Source organism: Oncorhynchus mykiss, chromosome 11 (assembly GCF_057628025.1).
Source record: "Oncorhynchus mykiss isolate SJ-2025 chromosome 11, ASM5762802v1, whole genome shotgun sequence".
Classification (NCBI taxonomy): Eukaryota; Metazoa; Chordata; class Actinopteri; order Salmoniformes; family Salmonidae; genus Oncorhynchus; species Oncorhynchus mykiss.
The window spans coordinates 65,536,480-65,557,745 of record NC_143032.1 but is presented as its reverse complement, the minus strand read 5'-3'; the positions used below and the strand labels follow the sequence as shown (position 1 = coordinate 65,557,745).

The window sequence follows — 21,266 nt, the reverse complement described above, 5'->3', positions numbered from 1 at the left end:
GACTCACAATGAAAGCAAATAGTTGGTACATCCATCCACAGACTCACAATGAAAGCAAGTAGTTGGTACATCCATCCACAGACTCACGATGAAAGCAAGTAGTTTGTACATTGTAGCCATGCAGGTGCGTATTGGGTAAGTAATGTTAATGGGGCTGATTGATTTCTTAGTCCATTGTCACTCCACGGTTCTCTGCTGTTTAATCTAAGAGAGGGTTTACAGCCAATCTGGGTCATTATGCAGGTTGGTTGAGTGAAATGAAACCCTTGAGGGTGGGAGATGGAGGAGGTGAAAGGTTTTTCACAACTATAAAATGGGTCAAAAAGCATCCATATTAATTCAGTGAATGAAACATTAATTAAACACACACACTCACATAAACACACTTGAGTGTTACTGTAAATGTAAATTATGGTAACAACAACTTGATTAATATTTGATGTCTGTAATTTCCATGAACATGTCACACTGTACCATATGGCTCAGGGGCTCAGCGGCTCCAACATATTACCTCAATGAATTTCACAGACCCACTTATCAGCAAGAATTTGTTTGGCTTATTTGAATATTTGCACAGCATACTACACTGCTCAAAAAATAAAGGGAACACTTAAACAACACAATGTAACTCCGAGTCAATCACACTTCTGTGAAATCAAACTGTCCACTTAGGAAGCAACACTGATTGACAATAAATTTCACATGCTGTTGTGCAAATGGAATAGACAACAGGTGGAAATTATAGGCAATTAGCACCCCCAAAAAGGAGTGGTTCTACAGGTGGTGTCCACAGACCACTTCTCAGGTCCTATGCTTCCTGGCTGATGTTTTGGTCACTTTTGAATGCTGGCACTCTAGTGGTAGCATGAGACGGAGTCTACAACCCACACAAGTGGCTCAGGTAGTGCAGCTCATCCAGGATGGCACATCAATGCGAGCTGTGGCAAGAAGGTTTGCTGTGTCTGTCAGCGTAGTGTCCAGAGCATGGAGGCGCTACCAGGAGACAGGCCAGTACATCAGGAGACGTGGAGGAGGCTGTAGGAGGGCAACAACCCAGCAGCAGGACCGCTACCTCCGCCTTTGTGCAAGGAGGAGCAAGTGGAGCACTGCCAGAGCCCTGCAAAATGACCTCCAGCAGGCCACAAATGTGCATGTGTCTGCTCAAACAGCCAGAAACAGACTCCATGAGGGTGGTATGAGGGCCCGATGTCCACAGGTGGGGGTTGTGCTTACAGCCCAACACCGTGCAGGACGTTTGGCATTTGCCAGAGAACACCAAGATTGGCAAATTCGCCACTGGCGCAATGTGCTCTTCACAGATGAAAGCAGGTTCACACTGAGCACATGTGACAGACGTGACAGAGTCTGGAGACGCCGTGGAGAACGTTCTGCTGCCTGCAACATCCTCCAGCATGACCGGTTTGGCGGTGGGTCAGTCATAATGTGGGGTGGCATTTCTTTGGGGGGCCGCACAGCCCTCCATGTGCTTGCCAGAGGTAGCCTGACTGCCATTAGGTACCGAGATGAGATCCTCAGACCCCTTGTGAGACCATATGCTGGTGCGGTTGGCCCTGGGTTCCTCCCAATGCAAGACAATACTAGACCTCATGTGGCTGGAGTGTGTCAGCAGTTCCTGCAAGAGGAAGGCATTGATGCTATGGACTGGCCCGCCCGTTCCCCAGACCTGAATCCAATTGAGCACATCTGGGACATCATGTCTCGCTCCATCCACCAATGCCACGTTGCACCACAGACTGTCCAGGAGTTGGCGCATGCTTTAGTCCAGGTCTGGGAGGAGATCCCTCAGGAGACCATCCGCCACCTCATCAGGAGCATGCCCAGGCGTTGTAGGGAGGTCATACAGGCACGTGGAGGCCACACACACTACTGAGCCTCATTTTGACTTGTTTTAAGGACATTACATCAAAGTTGGATCAGCCTGTAGTGTGGTTTTCCACTTTCATTTATTCAGATCTAGGATGTGTTATTTTAGTGTTCCCTTTATTTTTTTGAGCAGTGTATATTAGTCTAGTGCTTGTCACACTATCTCTCAAATACCTCTGCATAATGTGTGGTGAATTACAACAAGTTAAAACATAAGCTGCCACAAACTGCTAGGGAAAAGATGGAAGAGTATATGCTCTGCATAGCAGCAGGCTTCTTGGGGTCATACACTTACAGCATACACTATATGTCCCCTCTGGGCACAAATGATGCGTCAGAAACGCAGCCAAACCAACATTTTCTAATGAGAGCATTCTCAATGTGTCAGTGGAAGTCCCAAGTGAATGCAATGGGTTACATTTATGCAACCCTGTCCAACAGAAAGGTTCGAGATAGAACTTTTGACGCAATTCATCCTGACTAGGGATCCATCTATCAATCGAATTTGAGCAATGACCTTTATCCTCCTGCCTCAATTCTCTCTGCTATGCCTTATACCCACATGCACTCAGTGGACCACCATGCATCGTTGCATGTGGTTTGGTATGAAACCACATTATGTTTGACATAAAGCACAGTGTAAGTCCATACTAGCACAAATTTATGCAACTGTCGTGTCTTTGGCTATGCCGGATTAAGTGATATGACATGCTATTCTGTAAAATTATTTCTCTGTAATTAATATTACCTGATTGAGCTAATCATGTAAATGTAATTAACTAGAGAGTCGGGGCACCACAAAATAATATTTATAGAGCTGTTATCTTCCGAACAAACTCTTAAAGACCTAGTAATATTTTACATCAATAGCAGTCAATATTAATCGTCATTTTAATTCAGTCTCATCTGAAAGTTGTAAATTCTTGGTTACCCTGGCTAACAAGTTGAACCAGCAATACAAAATTGGGTTTAATTATTTATTTACGAAATACCTAATCACACAGAATTATACATACACATAATTAAATCATAACTTGATTACAAATTACGTCATAAAGGAAAATGTCCCTAGCGGGCGGAACAGATATGTTACACAAAAGAAAAGGGTCTGGGTTTGAGTGAAAGAGCGGGAAGACTGAGGAACAAAGGGCGAAGCTGTGCTATCATAAATACAGTATCTTATGCATTCTAAATTACCGCCCATTTGGAAAAGGAAAATGAAATAAATATTTACTCTGCGCTTCGGTAGGTTGGTGGTAGATGGAAGGCCGTGTTGCCCAACCGCGTCCTTCGTCCTTTGAAGAATGTCTCTGCTGGTAAATTGAATACGTTGTAGTAACGCCGTTGTGTGGTAGACGGGATACTCTGTCTGTTCCTTCCTAACCCTCGTTTGCAGCTGCTGTTGCTAACTCAACGGCTAGGAGGTATCACTTCTGTAGTGAATAAGAGTTCAAAGTTCATACCATTCGCAACCAAAGCTCACGCTGATGTTGGCTTCGTTCTGTAGTTATTATCTGAACCATTCTGACATCGGACCGTCATCCTCACGTCCTCGGAACAGGAGATTATATTGTCGTCAAGGCTTTATATAGGAAGGGAGAGGAGGGCGTGTTTGAAAAGTTTTATAGCCCATGTCCCTTCACAGGGGCGGGCCACTGATTGATCTATCTTATGAAAACCCAAATCTCACATTTTAGAAGCTAAAATCACATTTCATCCCATTCACGAATAATTTCATATTCAAACATTTAAATTGAACAACAATTCCATGTGAATCCGATAACTCTGGTGTAGACTTTCCACTGTAGAGTTTATGTCATCCTATCATTGATGAGAATGTCTCAGATGACAACCGAACTGACATCATATTCATTAAGTACCACCGCATATGTTCAATTGGTCGGATTACCAGAATATAGTTCATTTCCCCCCACCTTCTGATGTTCCCAGAATCTCTATGTTAACCAAGGGTTTTGCAAATGTAACATCAGTAGGGTAGAGAGAGGAAAAAGGGGGGAAGAGGTATTTATGACTGTCATAAACCTACCCCCAGGCCAACGTCATGACACAACATTAGCGGTACACCTACAGTATAAAGCCCCCATCATGTCCAGTATTCCTTACTAACATCTTCCAAAACAATGGTGATGTCACTGCTAGTCAAAAACAAAATTCTCCCTTAGGGAGCTGAATCATTAGTATGTCATTCAAATGCACTGAACAAAAATATAAACACAACATGTAACAATTTGAAAGATTTTACTGAGTTATAGTTCATATAAGGAAATCAGTCAATTAAAATGAATTAATTTGGCTCTAATCTATGGATTTCACAGGACTGGGAATACAGATATGCATCTGTTGGTCACAGATACCTTACAAAAAAAGGGTAGGGGCGTAGACCAGAAAACCAGTCAGTATCTGGTGTGACCACCATTTGCCTCATGCGGCGCAACACATCTCCTTCGCATAGAGTTGATCAGGATGTTGATTGTGGCCTGTGGAATGTTGTCCCACTCCTCTTTAATGGCTGTGCGAGGTTTCTGGATATTGGCGGGAACTGTAACACACTGTCGTACACGTCGATCCAGAGCATCACAAACGTGCTCAATGGGTGACACATCTGGTGAGTATACAGGCCATGGAAGAATTGGGACATTTTAGCTTCCAAGAATTGTGTACAGATCCATGCGACATGGGGCCGGCCATGCATTATCATGCTGAAACATGAGGTGATGGCGGCAGATGAATGGCACAACAACGGGCCATAGGATCTCGTCACGGTATTTCTGTGCCTTCAAATTGCCATTGATGAAATGCAATTATGTTCGTTGTCTGTAGCTTATTCCTGCTCATACCATAACCCCACAGCCACCATGGGGCACTCTGTTCACAACGTTGACATCAGCAAACTGCTCGCCCACATGACATCTGCCCAGTACAGTTGAAACGAGGATTTATCCATGGAGAACCTACTTCTCCAGCGTGCCATTGGCCATCGAAGGTGAGCATTTGCCCACAGAGGTCAGTTGCGATGCCAATTTGAAGTCAGGTCAAGACCCTGGTGAGGATGACAAGCATGCAGATGAGCTTCCCTGAGATGGTTTCTGACCGTTTGTGCAAGCATTCTTCGCTTGTGCAATCCCACAGTTTCATCAGCTGTCCGGGTGGCTGGTCTAACTTGATCCCGCAGGTGAAGAAACCGAATGTGGAGGTCCAAATCTAACTGTGGTTACATGTGGTCTGCGTTTGTGAGGCTGGTTGGACGTACTGCAAAATTCTCTAAAATGACGTTGGAGGCAGCTAATGGTAAAGAAATTAACATTCAGTTCTCTGGCAACAGCTCTGGTGGACATACCTGTATTCAGCATGCCAATTGCACGCTGCCTCAAAACTTTAGACATCTGTGGCAGTGAGTTGTGTGACAGAACTACACATTTTAGAGTGGCCTTTGTCCCCGTCACAAGGTGCACCTGTCCACTGATCATGCTGTTTATTCAGCTTCTTGATATGCCTCACCTGAGAAATTCTCGTTAACAGGGAAAAAATAAATTTGTGCACCAAATTTGAGAGAAATAAGCTTTTTGTGCATATGGAACATTTCTGACATCTTGTATTTCAGCTCATGAAACAGGGGACCAACACTTTACATGTTGCGTTCATATTTTTGTTCAGTATACAGTTTGAATTTCGGTACAATAGCTTTCTCTGGTGGAGCTCCATGATTTCTTCAGGGTATTTTTCTGCTGCATGCAGGCAGTTGTCTGTCTGCTTGTATTCTGAGAATGATGTAAATGTTGGGTTCAGTGGAATGTTAATGGTTTGGAACATCTGTTATGTTGTGATGATCGTTATTAAGAGACTCTCAGGGTGCCGGTGGCTCTGCAGTTTAAAAGACAGGAGAAGTTCATTACCATATGCTGTCCTCTCTAATGTCTTTCTGCTCTGGACAGAGTTTTCATTTAAGCTATTTCTTTCTCTCTCAAGTTGTGACTTCACTTTCCTTTTTATGCTGTCATTTTGTGTCTGGACAAGAGTCACAGCATTTTTTCAGGCTGTATTCAATCAATACTTTCGGCAGTGATGGATGTTTTTCTCCAGGATGACATGCATTTACTGTTTAGTTGTATGTATTACCTCTTATGCACAGGCAGACACTATTCAGGAATAATCCAGTGTCAGGGTTTATATGTGTCACAGGAAATTTTCCAGGGACACTCATATTTATGGGCCATTCCAACACACACCCATTTATTAGGCCCCTTTTCACCTACTTCAGCAGAAAATAATGGCCCATGCAACCTAATTGCTGCATCAAGGAAAAGCACTCCTTTGTAAAAAGATAAACAAGGAGGAAGCTATAACAACAAACAGGAAATCCTGCAGATACAAATGTTTTCTCTGTCAGAGCCATTTACCATTTACCATTGTGGAAGATCAGTGATGTTGCTTTCTCTGTAACTGGCTTTGGTCTAGGGTAGATAGATATATTTATTTGACCATTTGAAACATCTTACAGATCCATCCCTTTTTTACCATTTTCGCCTAAAATGACATACAAAAACCTAACTGCCTATACCTCAGGACCTGAAGCAAGAATATGCATATTCTTGATACCATTTCAAAGGAAACACTTTGAAGTTTGTGGAAAAGTGTAATTAATGTAGGAGAATATAACACATTAGATCTGGTAAAAGATAGTAGAAAGAAAAAAAACATGCTTTTTTATTAGGTTTTTTACCATCAACATTGAAATGCAAGAGAAAGGTGTCACAACTTCAGCCGAAGTCGGTCCCTCTCCTAGTTCGGCGGCGTTCGGTGGTCGATGTCACCGGCCTTCTAGCCATCGCCGATCCACCTTTCATTTTCCATTGGTTTTGTCTTGTCTTCCCTCACACCTGGTTTCAATTCTATCAATTCCATGTTGTGTATTTAACCGTCTGTTTCCCCCATGTCCTTGTCCGGAATTGTTTCTTGTAGTGCTTGTGTACGTTATGCTAGTGGATACCGGGTTTTGTTTCACCCATTAATTTATTGTTCTGTTTACGGTGGTTTTATGTTTATTAAACGACACCGTTATAAATCAGTTTTTGCTCTCATGCGCCTGACATCTCTGCCGCCAGTACGCACCCCGTTACAAAAGGCCAAAATGTATTATTCCAGCCCAGGCACAATTTATATTTTGGCCACTAGATGGCATCAGTTTTGGACTGATCCAATGAACCATTGCATATATGTTCAAAATGTTGTATCAAGCCTGCCCAAATGTGCCTAATTGGTTTATTAATACATTTTCAAGTTCATAATTGTGCACTCTCCTCAAACAATAGCATGGTATTCTTTCACTTTAATAAATACTGTAAATTATACAGTACAGTTAGATTAACAAGAATGTAAGCTTTCTGCCTATATCAGATATGTCTATGTCCTGGGAAATGTTAATGTTACTTACAACCTCATGCTAATCACATTAGGCTACTATGTTAGCTTAACCGTCCCGTGGGGGTTGGGGGTACACCGATCCTATAGAGGTTAAAACATAATACGACAACACGTGGATAATGCATTTGAAATCATTGCGGATGACACAAAAAAGTTTGAAAATGTATTTCCATTGTGGTCCTTTTAAAATGGCGACTGCACTTCCTGATTTGGCCTCGTTTTGAAGATTGCTCATTAAGAATGCTAGCGGCAATGACTGAAGCTATTTGAGAGTTATCTTGGGGGTGTGATTTGATGTGGGTGTGTTATGTTCGCATATTGTGTCCTAACAGGTACGGTTGTTTGTCCCTCTTGAGTCACTGTAGCAACAACATAGCCATTTCCTCAAAATAGTCACTTTCTTAAAATAGTCAGAATGATATCTAACATAAATCAAGAAAGCTGTAATTAATTTAGACGTTTTTGCCAAGGAGGTCCTAGTAACGCAATTTTACATCTAGCAAAGTGTTTTGTGCAGTATTTTTTAAGTAAAAAATGTTTTCTAAAAAACTACTCAGTGTACTGCATACAGCCTATTGAGTCAGGACATTGTGTCTGTGCACTCAGAACTGATTTCTGAGAACAATAACATGTCTGCCAGCTGTTAAACTATCGTAAATAAAGCACAAGCTACACACTGTTTATCAGTGCCCAAAATCACTTGCTAGCTAGCAAAGTTCCAACTCTGTGTTTGTCAAGGAAGCTAGCAAGTAGTAGCCAGCAGGCACATTGAGCAGCCAGGCCACAATCAGCTTATCAAGTCATTGGTGAGTGGCGACGTTTGTGCTTCACTGCCGTTTAGGTTTTTACAACTTTCTCACTCACCAGAGTGTGAGTCTGTCAGGCAGTGTTTCATAGGGAATCATGTTACAAAACAGGTCGTGGGAGGACACAAAGGCTCGCAAATGGGAAGTTACAGTTGTGATCATCTCAATTCTCATTTTGCCCAACAAATGGGCAGACTAGAGCGATTGACACTATCAAACACATAAGGAAGTGGCCACTCCGTAAAAGGCTTAGTGCCAAGGGTGATTTCAACGTAACTTTGGTGACGTGTTGTCTTATGTAAACTAAACAAGTCTGAGGCACTGTGTAATGGGCAGGTCTGTCTCACTGTCTGGAGGTTCTGGCTGCTATTTTTGGAAAAAGCGCACAGCTGATAGAGCGCAATCAGCACAGCTGCTTCTCTCGTGTTAGTGGGCATTGGGCAAGTGGGCGTGATCATAGTTCATACTCAACCCTCCAGTAAGTTTTGACAAACTCACAAAACTCAGTTTTGGACGAGACTGACTTTATTACCAAAATTATCCTATTTACACTTTGTAGTAAATTCCAGACAGGCTGTTTAAAACTAAAGAAGATGGTTAAAAAAATGTACAAACATAAACATAGAAGGCCTAGGCTACACAGTAGAGCTAGCCTACTAGGCATACTTGGGTTACACAAATAACACACAACACAATAAAGGACAAGACGACATTGTCATAGGCATAGAGCAGGATTCCCTCAGAAGATCAGTGATCACAGGCTCCTAATCTGAGTTAGATGATGGCTTGATGATGGTGATGCTTGATGCAATTAATGCCACATGAGGGTGATTCAGTTTACCTGCCAGCTCTGATGTTATCCTCTGCCTCTGTCTAGCCTTTGATGCCTTGTGATGGTGTTGGTATACTGCAGGGTCACTGTCTTCTGTTCTCTCCTCTAGGTGTGGCAGTGTGGGGGGAGCATGGAGGTGCTTCCCTGCGCCAGAGTGGCGCACATCGAGCGGACCAAGAAGCCATACAACAACGACATTGACTACTACGCCAAGAGGAACGCCCTGCGGGCTGCCGAGGTCTGGATGGATGAGTACAGGTCCCACGTCTACATGGCCTGGAACATCCCCATGAATGTGAGTGTAACCATAGTCTCACATCACCTTTTTATTTATTTTATTTTACTAGGTCTGTCAGTTTCACAAATTTTTATTTTCAATGACGGCCTAGTGGGTTAACTGCCTGTTCAGGGGCAGAACGACAGATTTGTACCTTGTCAGCTCGGGGATTTGAACTTGCAACCTTTCGGTTACTAGTCCAATGCTCTAGGCTACCCTGCCGCCCCACCTGACCTATGAAGAAACCTAGAATGGCTAGAGTCGTGGTTTTTGTATCCATAGGAAAATAATTACATTATATGACACAACAGGCATTCTATTGCTAATCTAAAGGAACCTTGCTTGAAACCTGAAGACTTGTGGTTCACAACGCAGCTGGTCAAAAGAGCCTGGCTGGTCTTTCACCCCACCCATCCATCCATCCCATCCTCACCACTTGTTCATTCAGACCAGCAGCCTGTTCTGTGCCGAGCGGGGTGGGCCCCTCTAGACAGACTGCTAGGCCTCAATGGATATTCAGATTTCATTCCACTCGACCTTCAGAGCAGCTCAGTGAGATCTGAACGACGACGTCAGGCTCTGAGTGGTGGAGCGGAGTGAAGAGCTGAAACCAAATGAATGACTAATTTAATCAGTGCCACTTTCATACACATCAGTTAAGACGTAATTGCTTTCAAGGGCCTTTGAAATAGGCATGGAAAATAATAAACAGCCATTTTCAATAATAAATAAAAAAGGGATTAATGGAGAATACTAATTGCCATGTCTAGTAAAGGAGTACTGCAATGATCTGAGTGGCACAGTGGGCGGTGACAATGCTTTAAAACATAGCCTGGTAGTAATTGTAATGTTTTCAAGACATTATTGTCATTAGAAACAAACTTTGGATTGTGTTTCACTCAAACAAGGCCTCCTGCACAGGGGCACATTACGGTAATGATCCCAGGGAGGTCAATTCTTCTGTTAATATGGCAGAACGGTCATTCAAAACACAGGGAGAGGCACAATGGATACAGGCAAGAGGACAGTAACTAAGACAGCACCCTATTAAACAAACTGCCTCATCGCACAACATTCTTCGTCCAGTGTAATTACGAACACAGGGGTACAGTGCTCTATTAACCCTCTGTCCCATGGTGCAGACTTATTTTGTACATAATGCTATAACTAATATATCTCCCATTCCCAACACCACACACACAGGATCACATAGTCTTGTTATTGGTTAGAGAGGCTGGAGGAGAACACAATTACTCCGGTAGGAGGGCAGTGTCTGATTCACTGTGATTACCACAACGTACCACAACGTCCAAACAACATCTCTCATGGAATGCATCTGTTATAGCTAATAAAAATAACAGAGGACAATGCCAGTGCTCATTATTCACAGATATTAAAATATGGCTGATACCTGTGGCTCAATGTAGTGAAGTATGCTTAAAGGTCCAGTGCAATCAAAACATGAATTGCCTGTGTTTTGTATACACTGAGAGTACAAAACACAAGAAACACCTTCCTAATATTAAGTTGCAACCCCCTTTGCCCTCAGAACAGCCTTAATTTGTCGGGCATGGACTACAAGGTGTCAAAAGCGTTCCACAGGGATGCTGGCCCATGTTGACTCCAATGCTTCCCACAGTTGTGTCAAGTTGGCTGGAAGTTCTTTGGGTGGTGGACCATTCTTGACACACATGGGAAATTGTTGAGCGTGAAAAACCCAGCAGCGTTGCAGTTCTTGACACACTCAAACCGGTGCGACTGGCAGCTACTACCATACCTTTTCAAAGGCACCAAAAATATTCTGTCTTGCACATTCACCCTCTGAATTGCACACATACACAATCCATGTCTCAATTGACTCCAGGCTTAAAAATCCTTCTTTAACCTGTCTCCTCCCCTTCATCTACACTGATTGAAGTGGATTTAGGTGACATCAATAAGGGATCATAGCTTTCATCTGCATTCACCTGGTCAGTTTATATTATAGAAAGAACAATGTTTTGTACACTCAGTGTATATTTCCACACTATGAAGTTGGAATAATACTCAGAAATTGTGAAAATTATGATAATGCTTTTTTATTGTAAGAGCTGTTTGAAAATACCTCCTGAAATTTCAGCCTGTTTTGGTGGAATGGAGTTTTGGCCTGCCTTGTTACATCACAAGACCAATAAGAAAGAGAGTTCCAAACCTCTCTGCCAATAACAGCTAGTTTTCTGTTTCCCCCTCCCCACTTAAGAAATTGCTCTTTGCTAAGAAGCTATTTATGTTTTATTTTTGGCAATTTTAATAAAACAATCACAGTAAGGTACTTAATTGTTACCAACAAATGATTTGATATTTAAGGTTTAGAAACAGCTGCGGTCCAAACAGAAACAAGCTGCAGTACAAACACTTAAAAGACACACCTCGCCCACTTACCCTCGCCTTATGCCCTTGGGGGAATCCCCGTCGCCATCTTGGAAGACGGTCCAAATGATTGGCCAAGCAAGGGAAGCAACATAAGCCCTCGTTTTTAGTCGGCTTTGCGAGTGTACAATTATGTTCTCTCCGGGGCCTGAAACTCCCCATAATTCAATTTGCGACGATTGTACATCCGCCAAGAAAAGTCTGCAAAAATGTAAAAACACATCAATGGAGAAGTCAACGTACAAGTGTAAGTAAAAAAGAATGCAAATAATTTTGACATTGTGCTACCTTTGCACATGACGGCACAAACACGTCCCGTAAAAAGTTGTCTTTGTTTGGTCTTCTTTTGGAAATTGTAGAAATAAAACATTTTTCTTCTTCAAAGTTCCAGCTAGGCAGGCTAACGTCAGTTAGCTTATACATTTGCTAGCTATCACACGGTAGGCATATATTAATAATTATATGTAATATAAGTAGACATGCAATCATAATTGACTGTAGCGCATGTAAAGTACCCACAAGCTACCGGTGGCTGAGGACACAATCACCGCGGGTTGAACGAGTGACAAATATCCGGCCAAGGGTGGTCCATTTCAAAATCATTCCTTCCTCCCTCGCCACTTGCCCTGCAAGTGTATACTCGTCAGATGTCATCAGAAGTGTCCACTTAATTTGAGGGCTGAGGGGATAGGGTGTGTCTTTTCATTGTTTAGACCGCCGGCATTGAGTCTTTCTCTTAATGAGGCAGTGCATGTCTGCTGTGGAGGCCAGGGCACAGTGCAGACCTCAGAGCAGAGCAGTTATTAAGCATTCCCCACATCAATTTGGGAAGCCACCTCCATGCACAACGCTGCTCGGCGTGGCAGGGCCATGAACACTCATAATTAAGCAGCTGATTAGAATTTGCACAGCATACTGTCATGTCTAATAAAAGAACAATGATTGTCCCACATGACAGCCTCCATCCATCCATCTCTTAACCAAATACACTCTTCTTCTCTCAGGTTCCTTAACTTTTTTATTTTTCCACCCTTCCTCCTTCCAGAAATCTTTTGAGGCCTCCATTTTTCTAATTACATGAAGAGTAGTCATATATTGCTTAGCTTAAGTCATTGTGTCCTGGTTTAATGTAATTTCTCTGTGTTTGCTGCCAGAACCCTGGGGTTGACTATGGGGATGTGTCTGAGCGGGTGGCCTTGAGGAAGAGGCTGCAGTGTCGGAGCTTCCGCTGGTACCTGGAGAATGTCTACCCAGAGATGCGTATCTACAACAACACCATCACATATGGGGAGGTGAGACATTCCCTATTCACTATCAATAATAGGTTTACAATACAAAAACATAATCAAGTTTTGAGTGGAAGACCTGTACTGGGTGTAGTGGAAGACCTGTACTGGGTGTAGTGGAAGACCTGTACTGGGTGTAGTGGAAGACCTGTACTGGGTGTAGTGGAAGACCTGTACTGGGTGTAGTGGAAGACCTGTACTGGGTGTAGTGGAAGACCTGTACTGGGTGTAGTGGATGACCTGTACTGGGTGTAGTGGAAGACCTGTACTGGGTGTAGTGGAAGACCTGCACTGGGTGTAGTGGAAGACCTGTACTGGGTGTAGTGGAAGACCTGTACTGGGTGTGGTGGAAGACCTGTACTGGGTGTAGTGGAAGACCTGTACTGGGTGTAGTGGAAGACTTGTACTGGGTGTAGTGGAAGACCTGTACTGGGTGTGGTGGAAGACCTGTACTGGGTGTGGTGGATGACCTGTACTGGGTGTAGTGGATGACCTGTACTGGGTGTGGTGGATGACCTGTACTGGGTGTAGTGGAAGACCTGTACTGGGTGTAGTGGAAGACCTGTACTGGGTGTAGTGGAAGACCTGTACTGGGTGTAGTGGATGACCTGTACTGGGTGTAGTGGAAGACCTGTACTGGGTGTAGTGGAAGACCTGTACTGGGTGTAGTGGATGACCTGTACTGGGTGTAGTGGAAGACCTGTACTGGGTGTAGTGGAAGACCTGTACTGGGTGTAGTGGAAGACCTGTACTGGGTGTAGTGGATGACCTGTACTGGGTGTAGTGGATGACCTGTACTGGGTGTAGTGGATGACCTGTACTGGGTGTAGTGGAAGACCTGTACTGGGTGTAGTGGATGACCTGTACTGGGTGTAGTGGAAGACCTGTACTGGGTGTAGTGGAAGACCTGTACTGGGTGTAGTGGAAGACCTGTACTGGGTGTAGTGGATGACCTGTACTGGGTGTAGTGGAAGACCTGTACTGGATTCAATTGTGCAGTCTACTGTGTGTTTGAAGAAAGCTGACAATAACATTCTACAAAGAATAAAAACATCACATTAGTTTGCCAAGAGATCCTTAATTCATCAACCCACACATTCTTGAAATCTCCTCTTCAGTCTTCTGTTGAATTATCTTGTCTCTTGCAGTGATTGCAGAGTGTGCTTTGTTGTAAGGAATGCTTCAGTATAAGAAGTAGTGTTTGTTTTAATATCACATACAGTGTTAGGCAAGATATGTTTAAATACTGTATGCTCAAGCAATCTATCGTCAACAGTGTATTTCATCCCGTCTGCGCTTCAAAGATTAAATGTTGAAGGGAAATTAATTAATTCACAGGGAGTCATCGAAAGGTAAAGGTATCAGGTTTCCATAGCAACACGGCACAGCTACAAGATTCAATGCAATTTCCCCGTAATGAGATTTAATTAAACAGTTATTAGCTTTCGATGCCTACTTGATTGTTTTGAGCTCGACTGCACAACCCTGCACAGCGAAAAAGATTCTGACAGGACAAGAAATTGAATGCAAGAAGTCAGTCAATTCGTAATCATTGTAAAATAAAAGTCAAGCCTTTTACTTATTGATTTCAAATTCAGAGAAGGGGAAGGAAATCAGCCTTTTCAAATATATGGTTGGCATATATCCGAAGTAAACTACAGATTCATCAAGCAGCACAGTGTTGGTGGTCCTGGTTCTTCTACAGTCTTGATATGAATGCTCTCTACGCCGGTGTCTTGCAAATGGATTCCTCAAAGCAGCTCCCATTTAGGTGGCACTATTTCAAATCTGCGACAAGCCACGGAACAGTTACCTTGTGTTGCCACAGCGCAGCAGCTGAAGCTCATCTGTCATTGGAACTTCAGCTGCACCCCCTGCACTGACCAGACCAGCAGAGCGGAGCCTATCTGACAACACAACATGATAGATATCTTCACAGGGTGGAAATAAAGTGATACACATTCAAATCACATACCTCCACCAAGACATAACTCCACTAACACACACTACCATCTGGACTAGGAGTGTAGAACATTGACGAGGTTTTCGTTGCTTACATGATACCCTATCTTAGAATAAAATGAAATCTCTCATTACTATAGTGTGTAGATGATTGGTTTATGAGACATGGTGAGATGACAAAGTGACATTGCATTTACTAAGGGACAGATTTATTAAGAGTTACCTTTTACAGTGCTTTCTAGAGAAGAGGTTCTAAAACATTATAGAAAAAGTGTTAGATAAGACTGTTATAACAACCGTTTTGAGTTTCTACCTTTTTTATTTCCTTCTCGAAATAACAAATGCAAACTTTAATCTGAATCAGGAACAATAAGGTCTATGTCTGTTGTGTTGCAGGTCAGAAACAGTAAGGCCAGTGGCTACTGTCTGGACCAGGGATCAGAGGACGATGACAAAGCCATCCTCTATCCCTGCCACGGGATGTCCTCACAGGTTAGCAGATTTCACTCCTATTAGCTTTGATACATTTACAAATAATATACAGACTCTGTTCATATTTTCAACGTTGGTTGAACGTGAATGTACCTTTTTTCTTCAACAAATAAGTGTTTAAGCATTATTCTTACATTATACCGTGAAATGCCATGGTATCTCATTATTAACAGCCAAGCAAAATAAAATTTCATTTTGGGGGAAAAGCTCAGAATTGTGAATATATTCTGCTAAATGTGGTTTTAAGAAGTCTAGGCACTACAAAGTCCTCCTGAAGTGGAAGTAATTCATCAGCCAGTAGATTTTTGCTTTCTTATTTGTTTGTTCTAGTATTCTAATCCATGGCCTCTAGAGCCCCCTGGAAGTTTCATTAGAGAATGTGCACTAGGTGCTGACCTGTGAGTGCCAGGGCAAAAGGGGCTTTGACTATTTTTGTTGTGCACATGCAGCAAAACTAAAGCTCATGCCTGAGAAACAATCATGCAAATATTATTCATGGCTGATTTTTTTTTTTTTTTTTTCACCCTCCAGATGCGGAGTGACATGTTTATTATCAGTCGCATGCTGAATATAAATAAATTGTTGAGCACTGGGTGGCTCTTTCCTCCTTCTGAGAGAGCTCAGTGCAGTCCAGTAATGTAAAGCTACATCAAGTCTTTAATCCTAACCTCAGGGGAAATAAACAAATGGAAATGAATTTTATGCCATTGTATCATTAGATTACAACGATGACTGGCACTATGCTACTACACAGGACCCAATTCAATTTTTGGAGCCGTTTAGATTTTACTGAACCTTTCCAATTCTGTATGAAAAATGTAATTGTGCTGAATAAATCTTTATTGTGCCTCTTAAAAGTCTGTCTCGGTTTCTACCATGCCTCCTGTAAGGAGATTTAAAACCAGGAAGACAATGGCACACCTTGTCCATTTGGCTAATCCTAATATAGGGTATGGCAGAGGATGGAGGTTCCAGGCCCAGGGTCTCCCCACTCAACCCCCTGGCTCACCCCAGCAGGAATCTCAGCTATGTACGGTGTACATGGAGCACTGGATGTTTCTCCCTGTTTTCTATTTTCACCACTTATGCTAAGAGGCCTCTTAAGTCCCCAGCCAGGAGCTCTGTAGTAGTCATGGCCTGCATACCAAATCGCAGCCTTCCCCCTATATAGTACCCTAATTTTGACCAGGGCCATAGGGAATATGGTGCCATTTGGGACACAAACAGGGTGTTTCACATCAAACACAGGTATCCTGCTGTGGCTCAGCCCCCATAGGGAGAGGACATGTCCTGTCTTCTGTCCAGGCTAATATACACTGAGCCTGCCTGCCTGGGCCATACATGTAACATAAGCCTGCATGGCCCCACAAAGTACAGTAATCTCAGTGGGACATTGCAGTGCTGTCGCTCCATGGTAGAGCGAGGGGCGGAGGAGGGATTACTGTAGCAGGTAGTTTCCCTCAAATACTTCCTCCTATACAATAAAAAATAATTTACTGTGCTCTACCCTACTGTGTTAATGAGCCAATTAGTGAACACATGATTAGCCTGACCCAAAGAGGCTCCCCCCAAACCTTACGGCGTCAAGAAAGTAATTGAGCATCAGCTTCTAATATAATGCTTTGAGAACAGGTTGATTGGCTTGGCAAAATAATTTTGTTATGTTGGCTAAGTATTTGTAATAATAACATTTTAACTGCATTAGGAAATAAAGGCATCCACTCCGTAACGCTGTCAACACATTTTAACAGGGATTATGTCTTTGGCCTGTGCCCAGTTCTCGTTTACACTACTGATAAATCATCTTGTGATGCCATTTACTACACATTTCACGACCCGTAAACACTAGGATAGAAAATCAGTTTGAGGTATTTTGAAGGAAGAAAAAGAAGAGTGAAATGAATGAATTACAAAATAAATCACTTAATCCTTTACGATCTATTAGCCTTGCTGCCAGGCAGGAACCCACTTTCCAAACAGAATTTTGCAGCAGACAGCATATAGTTTTAAAAACCTTTATTGGTATTTGAAACACTTTCTCTTGGTATTTCAATAGAAATAGTGAAAAGGCAATCAGCTACAGGATATTAACCAGGCCAAAGGTAGTAAAAGTTTATATTTTTTACTCAAACCATAGCCTCCTTCAAACAAGTGTACCTTGAAAAGTCTGGACAAGTACGTGGCAATATATTTTTCGTATGTTCCAAATTGGTGTCTCTTAATCGTTAAGGTTTTTATGAGTGCAGTACTCTGCTAAAAGGGCACCCAGTCAGCTTCAGTCATAGCGACAGTACAGCCTGTTAGCCCCACATGAGCTGGCTGGTATATAGTTTTATCCAGCTCAGAGTATTTGGTTTAAGAGAGTGGTAACAGAAAATATAAACCGGCAGCTATCAGCAGCCATTCATTCAGCTGCAAGGCTCACATATTCTCCATCTAAGCCTAGTCCTCAACAGCATGGGTTCAAAAGCATTCTGTTACATTGATCACCCTCCTCTTGTTCTGGTTCATACAGTTACGTGTAGCTCCGTTACAATACCCCCTCTTAGCTGGATGACTGGGGAACAATGGAGAAGAGCAGCATTTCACAGTGTGTGTCAAGTGGGTTGTATTGAAGACCCCCTTATCTTTGGCATCTAATTTCTGTGAGAGGATCAGTGTAATGAATAATATATGTTAACTCTACTGTATCCTTATGTAAAAGATATGAGGCACAGACATACACTATTTCATGTACTGGATTAAACGTCTAGGGATAATATTTGGTTGCGAAAATCTTTAGCTTTAATTAACTATATACTTTCTATCTGTATATAATGCCCTAGGAAAGTCACATAATAGACTTAGCTCCAAAAATATTAAGATAATTGAAGTCCGCATACGGTTAATGAATTTGCTCATTGAATCAGAGTTGGATGATGAAAATACCTTCCAGTGCACTGCAATATCTATGAACTACTTGCCAATTTTGTTTTCAGCATTTACACAAATGTACAGTATTTTGGATCCATGCTTATTTTTGCTACAATCAAATGAACTGCCTGATGTTCATCTCTGTTTCAGCTTGCCCGTTACTCAACAGAGGGGCTTCTACAACTAGGACCCCTAGGGTCGACCACCTTTCTGCCTGACACCAAATGTCTCATCGACGACGGAAGAGGGCGCACGCCCAGCTTGAAAAAATGTGACTCTGTTTCGCGGGTTTCCCAGAGGCTGTGGGATTTTACACAGGTAAAAACAAAACACAAATGGATTCAAATCTAATAATTGATCAATGTTTCTGGCTTCTTTGGAATAACTGAGTCATGTAATGCATACATATAGAGGCATTGAGGTCAAATAAATTGTTCTGTATAATACGATGAGCCATGTGTTAAATGTTAGATTAAATGTGGTTGCTGCTGGTAAAGGTACCTCCATTGCAGAAGACTATGCAAAATCACACTGAGTCATAGCAAAACACATTTCCCACTTTCATTCAGTGCATTTGCATTCACAACTGGCTCATAGAAGGATAATAGTAACGTGGATTCTACTTTGAAGTGTGCCAGTACTGAGTATAATAACACTTTTTGAACCATAATATCTACCATCAGGATTATAGAGAGTGATTTGAGGTTATGCAAAGTTATTTGGAATAATGTGTTCTTTTTCAATCTCAGTGTTACTGATATGATCTTTTCCCATCTTGTTTTGCAGAATGGTCCAATCATCAGCAGGGACACTGGACGGTGCATGGAGGTGGAGATGTCCAAAGATGCCAACTTCGGCCTTCGATTGGTGGTGCAGAGGTGTTCTGGTCAAAAGTGGATGATACGGAACTGGATAAAGCATCCGAAGCATTGAGGCAAGACATTTCCTCTGAGAAAAGAATACCATTTCAGTCTTGGAGGGCAAACCCATGGACAGACAGTCTGAGAGCATTCCATATGAGATAGCTATAGGCCCTGGGACTGATGAGATGTGTAGTTCACAGTTTGTGGACTCTTCTATGGACTGTGTGCACTGTGCCCTCCCCTTAGGGCATAGGGCTTTCAACTGCTGAATCTTTAGAAGAAGATATGTTTTCAGCTGAGCTGGGGGTCAAACATGGAGAGCATACCATAGGCCTACAGCGAGCTATACAGTACTGTTTGAAATGCTTTTTTACAGAACATCCACCTATGTAGAAAATTAATAAGACAATGGAATGCAACTCCTAAGGGGGTTCAACACTGACAATGACAAGCAATGTGTATTTGGTATAAAGCCAATCCCAGGAATCTTTGCAGATCAAAATATGAAATTGCTTATTAGTCACCATATCAACTTGTAATTACTTCAGGCTATCATTTGGAGAATTTCTTTGGACATTTCGCTATCCTGTTAAGAGATTTAATATGCTTCAAAAAGCTGTTCATCCTCCCGATGAACTGATCAGGATGCAAAGCAACTACTGTTCTCACAAATACAAAAGGATATTTATTTCTCTTTTTCTTTTTGACTGTATTGCTCGCCACTGATTATCAGAGCAATAACGTGCCTTTTCCCATCCTTATGAGTCATCTGACCAGGGAATGTCAATTCCACAAGCATGTACAAATTAGTTTAAAGTAATTAATATATAAACCAACGTAAAAATGGCTAAATAATAGTAATGTTGTAAAATTGATATTAGTCCTCCAAAACAGTTAAGATAATAAAAATGTTTATGATGACCCAGGAGTACATTTTGTAAAACTGGATTCATTCAAGAATTCTAGATTGTTCACAGAGCAAGGTAGTGTATATAATGGAACATTCCAAGATTTCTAAAGATGTTCCTTACTCACAATGCTGTTCACTGCATGTTACATGGAAGCCCGGGCCTATTTTTACAGATGTAAAGACAGATGCTGGTGGTTGTTTTACACTGACAGCGAGCACAATTATCTGCCTTTGTTGTGTTTCCACTTAGTCTCCTACTGGATACTGGCCTCAACTCTCTAATCGTTAAAACCCACCCACAGGATAGCATGTCTTCACAAAGTACTGAAAGCTTTCCAATTTATTAGGTTCAGCAAGAAACTCTTTCCCCACTGTATTTTCTGATGCCCAGCCAACTTTGAAGATTAATAATTATTCTCTAAACCTTTTTGGTACCATATTTTGTGCCTCATTCATTCTAATGAATGGTCAAAATATAGAAGTGCAAATGACATTTTCTTGACAAGTGAATTATATTTTTTAAATCTGTTGTCACATTTGCTAGAATAAATGTTGGACCAAGGCGCAGCGGATGTTGACTTCCACATCATTTTAATGATAAAGTGAAACTTAAGACAAAAACAAATAAACAAACCGTGTCTACAGAGGTGCTACGTGCACTAACTCAAAACAATATCCCATAAACAAAAGTGGGAAAAACAGCTACTTAACCCATTTAATCCTGAATTTTTCCCAGACATGAAAATATCCAAATCAAGTGTCATTAGTAACCCTTTGAAGTAATCAATCATTATTTTTGGAAAATGTAATGGAAAAAAAAATAGGTGAAAAGGTGTGTTTTATGGTCGGTCACAATTGTGACCGGTGGGATAATGTCACATATGCTAAATTAACATATTTCTCCTATGCTGTTATCAAAGAGTTCTTATAAATCCCAACCCAGTTATTAACACATTTAAAACTGTCACTGGCAGTCCCAAGCATTGCCTCTAGAATGCCCCGTCACATTCTAGTGTGACTATTTTACACATCAAAAACCCTTATACAACACGATATGAATACTGAGAGAAAAGATTTAAAAAACAACCATCAACATATTTCAATATTGTTTCTTTATTGTAACATACATTGTTACTTTAGTACAATATTAATTGAAACATTAATATTGTAACATTTGAACTTGCACTTTA

The 21,266-nt window shown here is 41.8% G+C and overlaps 1 protein-coding gene across 2 annotated transcripts in view; it reads left to right on the top strand.

Annotated features, from left to right (window-relative positions):
- Positions 1 to 20,094, top strand: part of LOC110536222 (polypeptide N-acetylgalactosaminyltransferase 9) — a 129,965-nt gene extending 109,871 nt beyond the window's left edge. For both annotated transcript variants that reach the window (XM_021621859.3, XM_021621858.3), the window contains 5 exons: positions 9,074 to 9,259; positions 12,805 to 12,942; positions 15,295 to 15,390; positions 18,454 to 18,621; positions 19,090 to 20,094. In XM_021621859.3, the coding sequence (XP_021477534.1) occupies positions 9,074 to 9,259; positions 12,805 to 12,942; positions 15,295 to 15,390; positions 18,454 to 18,621; positions 19,090 to 19,236 (735 nt within the window). In that variant the 3' untranslated portion in view covers positions 19,237 to 20,094. The remainder of the gene's footprint in view (positions 1 to 9,073; positions 9,260 to 12,804; positions 12,943 to 15,294; positions 15,391 to 18,453; positions 18,622 to 19,089) is intronic.
- The last annotated feature ends 1,172 nt before the right edge of the window (positions 20,095 to 21,266 follow it).